Source organism: Pieris napi, chromosome Z (genome assembly GCF_905475465.1).
Source record: "Pieris napi chromosome Z, ilPieNapi1.2, whole genome shotgun sequence".
NCBI classification, from domain to species: domain Eukaryota; kingdom Metazoa; phylum Arthropoda; class Insecta; order Lepidoptera; family Pieridae; genus Pieris; species Pieris napi.
The window spans coordinates 3,668,680-3,683,133 of record NC_062259.1 but is presented as its reverse complement, the minus strand read 5'-3'; the positions used below and the strand labels follow the sequence as shown (position 1 = coordinate 3,683,133).

Genomic DNA, 14,454 nt, shown 5'->3' with positions numbered 1-14,454 from the left:
ATCCAAAAATCCTAAAAAATAGGGAAAAAATATTTGTGGTAAAAATTACCACATAAATATTTTTTTCTATTACCAAATATTACACCTTATTAAATAAGCCTTCAAATTTTGAAGGCGTTTCCAAAAGTAAAAAAATAAATGTTGATCAAAAATTTCCAAACACCCTAAATTAATAAAAAAAGAACCTAAATTAAAAATAACAAATACAAAATATAACTCCATAAGAAAGAAATGTATAATCCACAATGTCAAATACACGACATTCACGGTCCGTACTTATCTTTTATTCCCTAACCTCACACACACACAATTACAAGATTAAAAGAAGTTGTTTCACGTAAAATCGTTACCATGCTCGCTTGTATTCAAGCATTCTTGTAACAATGAGAACGCGCTTGAACTGAAAACAATAAGCGAAGAAACACTGGGTTTAATTTTCTTAAATTATTATAATTATACATTTTGTATGTGTAACCTATTTCCAAGCACTTCTAACAAGTTCAGTATTTACAAAGTGGCCAAATTTAGCATAAGCGCCATGCACTGCAATCATTTCAATATTCCTTTTAGACTTTAGCAAGCAAATTTAGCTTTTCATATATCGAGATCATTGTTCATTGTATGTATATTCGTTCATATGATTGTATGCAGACAGAATAGGTGAGCCTAAATAAGAGCTGTTTGTTTTAGGTATACAAGAAACCTTAACGGGTTTTTAAATTAAAAACCAGCCGTAATCGTTAAGAGACGTATACGTTAAAGGTCTACGACTCGTTACCGCTGTCGTTGCATTAGTTACAACTAACAGTGGCGGTACGACTTGTCGAATTGTTAATGAATACTAAATGAAACACTAATTAAAACTTAAATTGGCTTAAGTATTTCAGTTTTAATTAAGACAATGTTTGGGTAAGTTGTGCTAATATGCTTTGAGCTATACTGTGCTCTGCTTCAGCATGTATATTGGAAACTGACTGTTCATAATATATAAGATTAACCGTATTTGTCGGTTCGAAAACATATAAAATTATTTAAATACAAAACATGTATGGACTGAGTGTCTGTATGTGTGTCTAACCCAGGAGTAACATTAATACTGTGTTTTATTGAAATATCAAGGTCAAAGTTATCAACATATAAATTTAAAATCCTGTTGAAAATTACATAGCAATGATATTAGAACAAGAAATACTCATAGAATTTGTCAGTGTGGTGTGTAATACTTGTAGATTTATAAAAATCTTGTACGGATGTATTTTCTTGGAAGCGAGAAAATGCGAAAGTCTGCTTTCACGCGCCGGAAGATGTAAGCTATGTAGGATGGCCATACGCATGGGAGATGTGGTTTCTAACGCAATAAACACCTATGGGAATATAGCCCATACTAGTTGTGCGCTGACCGAAACGATGCGACCAGCATTAACGGTGACATCGACTATATATTATTATTAAAAACCGGCTGGAGATTGGATCTCATTTTAATACGATTATATTAATCTTAAAGCTTTTTTCTATGAACGCCATCAATGTGTGCTTTTTACAGGCATTTTTAGGGGATAAATTAAATACGTAAAAAATTACACGATAAATTTTTATTAAAGATGTGAAATTAAAGTATAATCGTTGATAAATGATTGTACTATAGTAATTGTGATATAAGACAGGCTCAAATGCACAATTATATATTAGGTATATTAATCCGTCTAACATTAAAATATGAATTAAATTTATCCAGTTGATAACATTATTTATTTACATATCGCCGAATATCCTAAGGCTAACATTTGGAAAGTAGTCAAGTCTGGATAAAAAAAATAAATGTGTTAATGTCATTGCTTTTCGATTTGTCAAAATCGGTCATCAAATCGCTAGTTAACTTATAAATTAGATTGTAAAATTAATTTTTAGTACGTAAATATCTGTCGAAAACGTTTACTACGTAATCAACTTAATCAATTGGTGGTTTTAGTAAATGACTATGAAAACACTAAAGTACATCACTTCACGTTTTTAGCGTTCACGAAATGATATCAAATGTAAGTTGCTTTTTCTAAGTAACAAAACATATGAACAAAAACAATTGTATCATGTAGATGATATATAAATTTAACTACAAGGACTACACAGCCAAATTTAAGCACAATTTTTAATCGAAAATACCTTAGAGGTCCAATCAATTCCAAAATGCACTAAAAATATGTATTGTATTTACGTTGGCCATCTGGTCTTCAGTATTTGTTCCCTACAAATTGTATTCGTATTCTATTCGAACGTGCTTCCGTCTATTTTCCAATACGGCCATGAAGCACTTCTTTTTTCCATACAAAAATGTATCGTTTCTTTTCCATTGCGCTATTCGATTCTACATATTTTCAACCAAAAATCTATAAAAGGAACGTTATAACTTTTAAGTATGCTCATAAAATAACAAAATGCTGTCAGATCATTATGACGAGAGCTGCGACAACAGGCATCTTCCATCAGATAACAATTACTTCTTCCTTTTTTGAAGTTGTTAAAAAGGTTTGATAAAGTGATAATTGTTATATCTATTACAATAAGAAAAGTAATACAGTAAGTAATTTTTTGTGTGCTTATTTTTGGACCTGGGTCATAAAATTTTTGACTTACTTAATTTTTTCTTCTTTTCAAACTTCAATGATGAACAAATAAATTCAAAGATATTAAAAGAATATCTTCATAAACCTAGCTTCTGTTGATCAGTTGTATACAACTGATACAACTATAGGAACATTTTATTAATAAGAAGCGAGCATCTTGATCACAAACTTTCATTTAAGTACCGCGTGTCCTTGTTATGGAAATTTAAGCCTTATTCGTACGAGGAGAGGATCTGTTCTAACGTAGGTCTTAAGTCCCGTTACGTTTCGATACAATATGCCCTACACCTTGTAACCTTGGCTTAGGTCGTTGAACCCTATAAACCTCAATTACCAAAAGACGATTCTTTATAAACTGAGCTTTATTTTTTATGTAAATATTGGACATGACTTCAAAATGGTTGAATGTATAATATAGAACGTAAGCCTGTATTTTAAATATAATGCGAGCATTGTGCACAACAAACATTTTCTATTAAATCAATGGCGATATTATTTTTTATAATCTAATTGGCTAAATAACCCATTACTCTTACCCTTGGCTTCCGAGTCTAGACTTCGCTATGAGACAAAAAGTTTGACATATAGGAATCATACTGACGTTCATAATTCAACATGAATAAATGATATTTAGATTTTGATAACTTAACATTAAGTCTAGACTCTGAATCATACAAACAACTCCTGTAGTTTTAAGAAAAAACTTTTTAACCGGATTAAAGTTATGTATTATTGTAATTATTTAACATAATTTTAAATTTAACCGACGTTTCGCGTGCTTTACAGCGTGCGTGGTCACTTGGTCACACACACATATAAATAATAGATAACTATAATCCGGTTAAATAGTTTTTTCTTAAAATGTAAAAAGCGGGCCATAGACGGACCCCATATTGCAGTCAAGACCGAATGCAATATGCAGTCGCCGTACGGCGATCTGCAGTTTCCATACTAAATTCATATTCGCAATACACGGACCGCTCGAGCAGTTCCTGAGCAAACCGCATGTTGCAGTCGGTCTTGACTGCAACATGCGGTCCGTCATGGCCCGCTTAAAGGTTATGTCAATAAAAGACAATACTAACTCCAAAAGACACTACGTCTTTTAAGATTAAGGTGTTAAAATATTTTCATTCTTTGTATAAATGTTTGAATACTTGATTATATTATTGATTGTACGTTTCAGTCAATGTACGAAATGGAACGTTACCTCCGCGAGGAGCCACGGGGAAAGCGCGGTGCTCTTTACCAAGACGCGGAAGACTGGGGAGTTTCGACTACCTCTCTTCCCCTGACCCCGTCGGCGTCGCCAGCCTCCCCCTTATCACCCATCTCTCCGGGGCTCTTCACTGTGTCCGCAGTCAAAACAGAGCCTCTAAGTGACTCGGACGAGCCGAGAGGTAAGGCATGCTTGCATATTTTATTTGTACCAAGTTTTACTAGTCATAATAATAATGCTGTGGTTTTAAACCCTATTTAGGCCTTGGCCTCAGATTGCACTTTGATATTTTTTCTTTAATAGGCAAGTAGGTGATCAGTCTTGTGTCACATTTGATTTTGAACTTTTCTTGAATAAGTGTTACGAGCCCAAATGGAAAGAAACTGTAGCTGGAATTAAAACTCACGATTTTAGATTTAATAATCCCGTAACTAATCATCACAATTTGGTGATTAAAAGTTTCTAGTCTTCTTCTCGTCCCTTCTACGCTGGATTTAAGAACTGACTATAACTGTAGATAAAGTTTTCTCTAACTTTCATAAGTGTACAAAAACTACTTACGTGAAAAAAATATTTTTGGCTTTGAACAGATTACGAATATTTAGTTTAATATTATTATGGTTAAATAATATATTTGCCGATTACAATCCGATACAGTACAATGATTGACGTATTACTCCAGTCTCTGGCACTTCGTTACAGACAATTTGCTATCAATATCCGATGTCAATGCCGATATAGTTAAACCGATAATTAGTCGTTGTGATCATGAACTATGAAGTAGAAACTAACTTAACCGCCTATATTATAAGTTAGTCTAGTCCCTAGTTTATGGCTGGAGTTTTTATAATATTTTTCAAAAATATAGCATCATTCCTCACATGAAGCATTATGATGAAAGAATTGTAAAAATTGTCTTCTTTCTTTTATCGGTATAGACCAGCTGACTTGGGGTAAGATACAGAAACGAGACTCAGTTGTGTTGTTCGCGCTAGTTCTCATTTCTTCTCAATCTCCCTTTCTCATCTTCGGAAATCTAATATATAAAATTCTCGTGTCATAATGTTCGTTCCCATACTCCTCCGAAACGGCTCGACCGATTCTTATGAAACTTTTCATGCATATTCAGTAAGTCTGAGAATCGGCTACTATCTATATGTCAAACCCCTAAGTTATAAGGCGTGTCAACCCCAAATATTTTTTTTTACTTTTTATACAAAATTGTTTGTTTTTATTGTATGATACATCATACAAAAATACATACCACCCCTAATTTTCACCCCTCTACGATCAACCCCTTTTTTAATATAGTAGATAGTTAATTTTATTGAACTAAAAAAGAGGTTTCCTACAAATAATATTTTATATAGTGTATTTTCAAATAATTTCATAACACGATGTACATAACTAACTTACTCTAAATTTTCTCGCTAAGTGAATGTAATTCTTTGAGAAATAAAGTATCTTTGAACCTATAATATACATGGCGAAACGTTTGCCGGGTCAGCTAGTATATTTATATTAGAGCGTGGATACAACGTTAAAAGCGTCAAGCTAATTCCATAAAAACCAATGGCTCTACAACCTTTTAGCTGGGCCTCAGATCTGTTCCACGATCATTTCGTCCCCAGTAATAAGAAACCACAGAAAACACTGTTCAAGCTAATCATAGGGAGCGTTCAAGTATTACGTAACGTATTTTGGGAGGGGCGGGGGGGGTCCTTTTGTAAAACGTTACGATGCGGGGCGGGGATTGAATTACGCGTTATTGTTAAAAAAAAATTGAATTACACCACATAATAGTAACTAAAGAGTCACTAGGTGGTCACGAAACGTTTTACTATACTTGGGTACAGTACTGTACTTGGGTACTGAAAAACGTTACGGCGAGTTACATGGGGGGGGGGGGGCAATCATCTCCAAAAATTGCGTTACGTAATACTTGAACGCTCCCATAGCTGTATTAATTAGTTTTAGATTCTATAATGCGATAACAGTTCGTTCAAACTGTACAACATGAACTTCTTAAATGATTCAATAAGATATTAATTCAATAACAAACGATTAGATTTCTCCCATTTTTAGATCTGAACTAAATATGTACTTAAAATTTAATTGTGTACGATAAAAGCGAGCGCAAACGGAGAACTCCCGAGATCGATTCGTATTTGTTTTTACATTTATTTCTCACTTTTTGTGGTATTATAAGAGTTTGGCAACATTTTCAATGTAAACTTTCCAGACAGAAAGTTTTTGTGAAACAGGGGCAAAAGTTGCAAAGTTCGCTTAGTATTATGTGCTAACCGCCGTCTAGGGACACGTGTTATGCCGGTAGCCTTACGGGAGCCTACAGGAATACTTTCTTTTTATTAATCTACTCCCCTGCCATTGTGTCCAGGGACTGTTTTCCATCTTTTATATTATTACTAAAAAGATCCATAAAATAAAATATTAGACATTCGTATTACGCCTGTCGCGTGATCGTCCCGGTAATATTATCTCTATATACATAATATATACAATTCTCGTGTCACAATGTTCGTTCCCATACTCTTCCGAAACGGCTCGACCGATTCTTATGAAATTTTTTATGCATATTCAGTAAGTCTGAGAAACGGCAACTATCTATCTTTCAAACACCAAGGGGTGTCCACCCCAAAAAATATATATATTTTTGTGTAAAATTATTTTTATGATACAACATATAAAAATACATACAACCCCTAATTTTCACCCCTCTACGATCAACCCCTATTTTTTATTATAGTAGATAGTTATTTTTATTGAAGTAAAAAAATGTTTCCTAGAAATAATATACATGGCAAAACGACGTTTGCCGGGTCAGCTAGTTATTTATAATATTCATGGGCGAGCAGGGGAATTCAAGGCGCTCTAAGTAGGGAAGGTATCTAAGATTGTTTTTCTTTCCTTGACGCATTATAAAATGTTTGACGTTTCAATATGATCTTCCAGAAGAACCTCCCAGTCCTGCCCCTGCGCGTAGGCACCCCCCACGTCACAACTCCCACGCTCATGGGACCGATCCACGCAGGCGCGTTCACCGCTGCGAGTTTCCAGCTTGCGACAAGGTTTATACAAAGAGTTCGCATCTAAAGGCCCATAAAAGGACGCATACAGGTAAATATCTTGGTAACATCATAAACTGCAGGACGTTTGATGGTTTCAACTTAGCAGGATAACAGTTTTTTATGTCCCGTCTATTTTTATAACTGACGATAACTTTTGTGACTCTTTTTGCGATGACCAACAATAATATATTTCTACTCTGTGAGTAGTATGGGTGTTTTTTAAAAAGAACATGTGCCTTTATTCCTTTTAAAACCATCTATGAGTTGGACAGAAATATTATTTATAATTCAAAGGTTTGACAGCGCCTGTAGCTTTTCATCTTTATAAATTAATTCTATTCAAATTCTTTTGCTTGTTATTCCTAGTTATTTTTCTTACTTTATTTCGTGTTGTAATTTTTTGGGTATAAATTCTTGTCGATTGTAGAGTTTCCTGTAATGAAGTGATTTTTGTAAGTAAATATTTCATTTCATTAGCCTTTATTGCTGACACCCAGTACAATGTAATAACAATTATTTAAGTTACATAAAAAAAACACTTAATTTTAACACATAAATAAAACTTAATCTAATACGTCACTCGACCCGTTTTGGGTAGTCAGCGTGTCCTGTGACACGTAGGCCTCTTCCAGCTGTTTCCATTCTTTTCTGTTATTAGCTCTTCTTGTCCAAGTTGTGCCTCCTATTATTTTTATATCGTCTGCCCATCTCTTGCTCGGTCTTCCTCTTTTCCTTGTTCCATCACGTGGTTGCCATTCTGTAATTATTTTTGTCCATTTCAACCTGCTATCTCTCGTCATGTGCCGAGTCCAGCGCCATTTCAACTGCCTTATTTTCTTTATAATGTCTTCTACTTTGGTCGTTAATCTGATCTCTTCTGCTCGATGTCTCGCTTTCGATGTCTCAGTGTTACACCCACCATGCTTCTTTCCATTCCTCTTTAAATAAGTAAATATAGATGTACGGAAAGATTGAACACGTATATTAACAGTATTAACAATTTCAGGCGAGAAGCCATACAAGTGTTCCTGGGAAGGTTGCGAGTGGCGGTTCGCACGCTCAGATGAACTGACCAGGCATTACCGCAAGCACACTGGCGCGAAACCTTTCCGCTGTCACCAGTGCGAGCGGTGCTTCTCTCGCTCTGACCATTTAGCGCTGCACGCCAAGCGACACGCGTAGCCCGAGGCGAAGAAATCCACTCCCAAAAAGCGAACCAGCAGAAGCAAGCGGCATCCGAAACTGGTCTCACTCCTGACGGCTGGGTTTGCAAAATAAAGTATTGGGTTGGATCGTACAAATCGCAAGCCAAAGAAACGTCGCTACACCGTAGCTGAGTCAACTTTACTTTAAGGTTTTATTAAAGTTTAATCTCTTCCGGCCTTCTGTTTTGGTTTGTTTGATTGTATGTAGCTTGATAAGTTTGTCAAAAGGCTCTTTAACGATGGACGGTGTGTTCCATTATAAAATATACTGACAGAGGACAAAATTAATTTGTCGGTAACATTAAATAAAATATACAAGTAATTTGTTAACATTCGATCTGCATGTTAGTTTAAGACCTTTGATAGCTAGGTATAAATAGACGATTGATTTAAAAACATCAAAATTCATACGAGTATTTTTATTGAACTTTGGGGATGCGATTTGACAAAATATGTTTTATATAATGAATGTTAAAGAGCCGAATTGATAATTGTGCCATCATTAAGAAAACGCGTGGACGCATAAAATATAACACTGCATTTGAAATATTTCATACTAACAAATTTCTCTAGTTTAAATTGAATGTTTAATGTTTAGATGTACCTCCGTTAGATGGCTCTGTTACAAGTGATGTGCGTTCACGCGTTTTTTGCATTTCGATACGTGACATATTATTTATTGGATCGGGATGTTCGGCAAATAATCCCACCGACGCCGGCGCCCTGCACAACATTAATTTTAAGTTAGCAAGTGCGTCACGTTACCTGATTATCTTAATAACCCCAAGTGTAGGTTATTCGCTTATATAATATTCAGCTTAAATAAAAATCTTACGAATTTTTTATGTCTCTGAGATAAGACTTTTACAAGCGATGTCTCCGTTTCTGGACTTTAACAGGTTATCTTTAGTGGCGCATCAGCTGCACACTTGGGGTACTATTCCTGATAGGAAATGTTATGCGTATTTAAGTTTATTTAGTTGTAAGATAATAATATATTGCATATTAAAGTTTCTCATTCCGTTTTGTATTCTTTAGTTTTAAATAGTTTACTGCTTATTACTTTTTGACAATTGTAACAGTATTTGTACAGGCGTGTACTTTTCATTGATGTGAGGTGCCTGTAAGGGTGTTGATAGTGTATTAAATATTTATAGGACATTCATAAGAATTAATATTGATTATTTAATAAAATGTAATCAGACTGTATCGAATATATATTCATTGTTGTTGATAACAAAATTCAAGTAAACCTATGTTAAAGAGATTTTTAGTTTGTTGCACGCATTTATATATGCACAAAGTAGCTAGTATTCTTTCTGATATATGATGCTGAGTATTCACTTATTCTTCTTCTGTTGATGCCTCATCACTACTCTTGGACGTCATACGTGTCTTATTCTGTGCCAGAAAAAAATTAAAAACTTTTTGAATCACTGAATAAACTCACTATAACCAAATCATTACAAAAGTCGAAAATTCCATTGATTCCATTTATGCAAGTATTTTAAGCAAATACTTGTAATGTCCCTTGAAATCATTATTTTTTCAGTTTCTTACATGCATTATATGCTACTGTATATAATAGTTTACATCTCTAGGTGACTACTCAGCATGAAACAACTGGCTCATAACTGCCGTACATAGCAACTAAGTATTTCTACCGTTGGGTGAACGTTTTTCAAAGTACTGAGTGATTACCGGCTGCTTGAAAACAAGGATTTAAATCCGGGGCCAACAACAGTCTTCCTCTCATTTCATGTCGGAATTTAATTAAAAATCCACAAAAATTGTCACAAACTATCCAGCGACCTTTTCTTAGGACTTCGATATTGAGGAACCACAGCTTGTGTGCGCATCGAAGCTAGTGAAATATAATTAATAAAGTTTTCACATTTTGTGGCGTAATAAATTTGACAATCATTTAGGACTTCTTTTTTAAACTCATCAATCTTAATCCTCCTCTCAATAATCGGATGGTACTGCCAAAATTTGCTTATGTATTTTTTGTACACAAAATATCTCTTTTATTCCGTCTAAATCTAATATCCTAATCTAATGTTATTAGATAGAAAATCTAATGCTGATATGGTTCGAAGTTTAAATTCATAAAATAAACTCTAAATAAAAAATATTTTTTGTAACTTCCGATGAAATCCTGTAGGATGTTATAAGCATAAAATCGGTTTCGTAAGAGGATTATTTACACCCGGTAAACAGGTACACCAGGGTTTTATATTTAAATTTTCCTGGAATTGACAATAATAAAAAGTTCCGGAATTAATTTATCACAACCAACAAAATGAAAGGCAAAATTCAAATTATCATTCGACTTACGTATATCGTTCACACAACGTAATCTTATACATATATACTCTTAAATACTTCGCTTTAAATTAATTAATATTAAAGTTTTGGAAATTTTTAAATAAATAAAATGTATTATTTCTTTTTGAGACTAACGTTTTAGTGGTAATTCTGACTGCTCGCTCTGTGACGTCATCTGCGCTAGAACCTTTGCTAATGATTGCCAAAATTTATTGATAATGCACGATAGCTTAATCGTGACGTCATAGTTGGCAGTAGGTGTTAGGTTTACAAAACTTTTTTTTATTAAGAAAATATATCGAACGAAATTTTTTAAGTATCTATAAACGATTTATAAAATGTGATTCATAGTTAGTTATAATGAATGTGGGAAATTGGTGTTTGGGTATGTGTAATATGCTTATACTGTCTTAGATGTGATTAGGCTATTTATTTATGTATGTCTGGATCGCGTAGCACGAGTAGAAAAATATATAATACTGTATCTAAAATTTAATATTGACGTTGTACGGTTTATACATAAAGTATAGGAAATTTTTGGTAATTAAATAACGCGGCTGTGTGTTTTTGAATCAACTTTAGATAGGTTAAAAGTATGGACCTACTGAAGGTTTTGAAGCGAGAGATTTTTCGTATCTTTTCTATGTAAGCTTCGTCACAATTGATATTTAAAAAAGTATTTTTACTATAGGAAATAAGCTTTACTTTTTTATAATTTTCTGATATTTGTATTAATGTTTAGTATAGTTTACCAGTTCATATACAAATTTACTTTACCAATTATTTAACCCACGATAAATAGAAACAATTGGAAAGTTAAAATGGAGATACCATTCCTAAATGACGGATTCAGCAAGGTTTCGAGGTTATTTTTGTATATTTATAAAATTAATTCGTGTCTTCGGTCATTTATCATTTCTACATAACATTCCAATGCTTCTTCGGTGGGTTGATACATATCATTGTTATGTAAACTAAAACGCTGATCGACAGAACTATTTACATTGTGTTTATGTATAATGCAAAATATACTTACTGTGCTAACCTCCTAAGGTCCTAACTCCTCAATGTCTTTAGAAAATTGCTTCAATACCTGCTGTATATTTTTCCGAGAAAAGTCGAGTACGCGTTTTGTCGATAAGTCAAACTATCGCTTCGCGAGACCTCTCGTTCGAGAATGTACAGTGAGGTATGCATTTCGTTATTGTTGAAGTTTGTTAGAAGGAACGCTTGCTGGTACCTGCGATTTGTAGCTAATGTGTTCTAGCATTCGTAATGCATAATAATTAAATTATTAAAATGGTGCGCTTTCTTTGCAATATTAGCTTGTTTTATTGTTGTTTGAATATATCTATAGAATGGAGACTACGCAATGGATAGGATCTAGGACCAGAACATCAAACCATCACAATTTTCTAAGAATGTCTCGGTAGATCAATTTAGTGTGTTGGTTCCAGAAAGTAATACAAACTTACATTTTTATTGATCAATAATTATATCAAATAATAAGTATCTTACGTCCATTGGGTATGTCTCCATTATTGTTAAGTATGTTGCAATGAATATATTAAAATGTCGATTTTTGTTTTACAATTACACAACCAAATTTTATACTTAACTGTAGTTTAATATATTTAATCTCATTAAATTTTATATACCCATATGTAACTGTAAAATTGTTGTACCTAGTTAAGAGAACAAGGTATATTGTAATTTCTTCGAAACTTTAAAACCATAGACACTTGTGGCAAGCTATATAATAATAAATCGTCGAACGATTATACAAAGTTTAACTGTAACAGAATATTAAAAATACCTGTCTGATGTGTTTGTGGATCGAAAATAATGGTAGCACGTACTCAACTTCTCCTTTCTACTCAATACGAATACACGACGAAACTGCTTTTGCAATTAGCATCTTTTAAGCTAATTTAGCTAGCCACATGTCTTGGTAACATTCTGTCTAATATAAGAGTTTTAAGAGATTTTTTATTCATACTGTCTTCATGTAATGTTCTTTGTTGATTTTCGAGTCACTCAATTAAATGGTTGTGGCGAACTAGGAGCATTGTTTGAAGACTACGTATACGGAGATGTTCTGAGGCGAAATTTAAATTATTCATTTCGATATATTGACGGCCCCAATGCTTGGCGCCCATGGAGCTACTACTATCTGAACAGTACGTTTTTAAATCTGATAGTTTTACAACCTACGGCATTTACGAGGGTTTTAACATGAAAATTATAATATCGCGTTTGAACATCGCCATTCTGAAACTCTTTGTGAACTGTTGGTTACATCATATGGTCTAGTACGATTTGAAATCGAATGAAATAACAGCGACTATCGAAAACTTAACACCTAACAGGCAAGTTTGGCAATTAAAACCCAACATCTGCGTAAAATATTTGTACGAAAACTCTTGTGAAACAATTATAGGCGCCAAATCAACCATTTACTCTGATATATAATGCAAACAGTTGATTGTAATGGTCTAACTATTTCTAGATATGAACAGTATAAAGTATACAACTGTTAATAACGTGATTATCGTGTCGGTAAAAACGTTCATTCGATAGCAACTAATACTAGGCCCACTGTATCTTAAATGTGTAACTTGTAAATAACATATATAACGATGGTATATATTGGTATGTAAATTCGTATGTAATAAGTTATTTGTTCGTATTATATACTAAAGGTAAGTATATAGCGTATTTGTAAGACCGCCACTGCGCGAGTAAGTAGTTACTGTACCTATTTTATATTCATAAATTTTTCTTATATGTGGTTCAATTGTTTTTTATTTCACCCTTAATCACACAAATTCAATTCAGCTATTCATAATTGTTCACCAAAATAAAAATATATAAAAAAATTTAAACTTTAAATATTTATATAAAAAAAATTGTCTTTGTGATATTATAATTGCAGTAAATTATAATTGTGGATTTTATGTACGGAATATTACACCGTCAAGATGTCTTCCATCACGGTGAATGCACTCTACAAATTCTAGTGAATTTGCAACGTAGGACGTCAACTGATAAGGCACTCAATTATGTCGTTATTTTCGTCTTCAACTGCTCAAAATTCGAACGAGGGGTATCATAAACTCTTGCTTTGAGATAACTTTCTTCAAAAAATGCGCCATCTATGCATAGCGTTAGGTAACTTGACACAATTCGCTGTCGTGTTTCCAATTATTGTGAAGGGTCGGCGGCATATAATGATTAACTTCGTTGTTGGTTTCATTATTTAAGAGTTACAGAGTAAGGGGCGCTAGCATCCCCTCCTTCTATTAGTCATAGATGCAACCAAAAACTAGACAGTCATTTTTCTATGATTTACTAAACCCCAGGATTGGACGTAACCACTGTGGACCAGTGTTATGCTTACGCTCCGACCAAAAGGTCGTTAGAGCGAAATAATTGTAGTCTTTGTATCCGCAGATTGTAGGTGTAGCTACAGGTTCAAGACACTGCATCTGTCCATGACTTAATCAGTATTCCGAGAGGATCATTTAAAAATAAACGTCGCACGAACACCATTTATTAAAGACATCAATTACATAGAATCTTATACATTCTATTACATTTATGTAAACACGAATTAATGAAATAAAATAATGCGTAAGCAGCTACTAATTGAGACTTCAAGGCGTATATATAAACAGTCATACTGCATACATAACCATACAATGTTTCAAAATGGTTACATTTTTGCGCACTTCAAAAGCTATTAGTACACTGTTCCAACGTTTCTGTTAAATAGATTTAGTTCATTCATTATCCGTAGCGTAGTTGGGCACACTTAGAATCGAGGTACAAAATATTACAAGTCGGGATCGAAATAGTTGTCGCTAAGGAGAGTTACAGAGTAGGCGCAGTTTTTGTTGCAGGCCCTTGATTTGAGGATTGGCAAATATAAATTTGGAGTAATTTTTTCGTCCTAATGTGAACAAAAGTACGATATAAAATCTTTAAGTATA

General features: G+C 33.7%; 1 protein-coding gene across 1 annotated transcript in view; it reads left to right on the top strand.

Moving 5' to 3' along the window:
• The window catches only part of LOC125062388 (Krueppel-like factor luna), a 73,850-nt gene extending 60,591 nt beyond the window's left edge, over nucleotides 1-13,259 (top strand). Inside the window, exons 2-4 of the mRNA XM_047668279.1 lie at nucleotides 3,808-4,021; nucleotides 6,814-6,978; nucleotides 7,936-13,259. Of these exons, the coding sequence (XP_047524235.1) occupies nucleotides 3,808-4,021; nucleotides 6,814-6,978; nucleotides 7,936-8,111 (555 nt within the window). The 3' untranslated portion in view covers nucleotides 8,112-13,259. The remainder of the gene's footprint in view (nucleotides 1-3,807; nucleotides 4,022-6,813; nucleotides 6,979-7,935) is intronic.
• The last annotated feature ends 1,195 nt before the right edge of the window (nucleotides 13,260-14,454 follow it).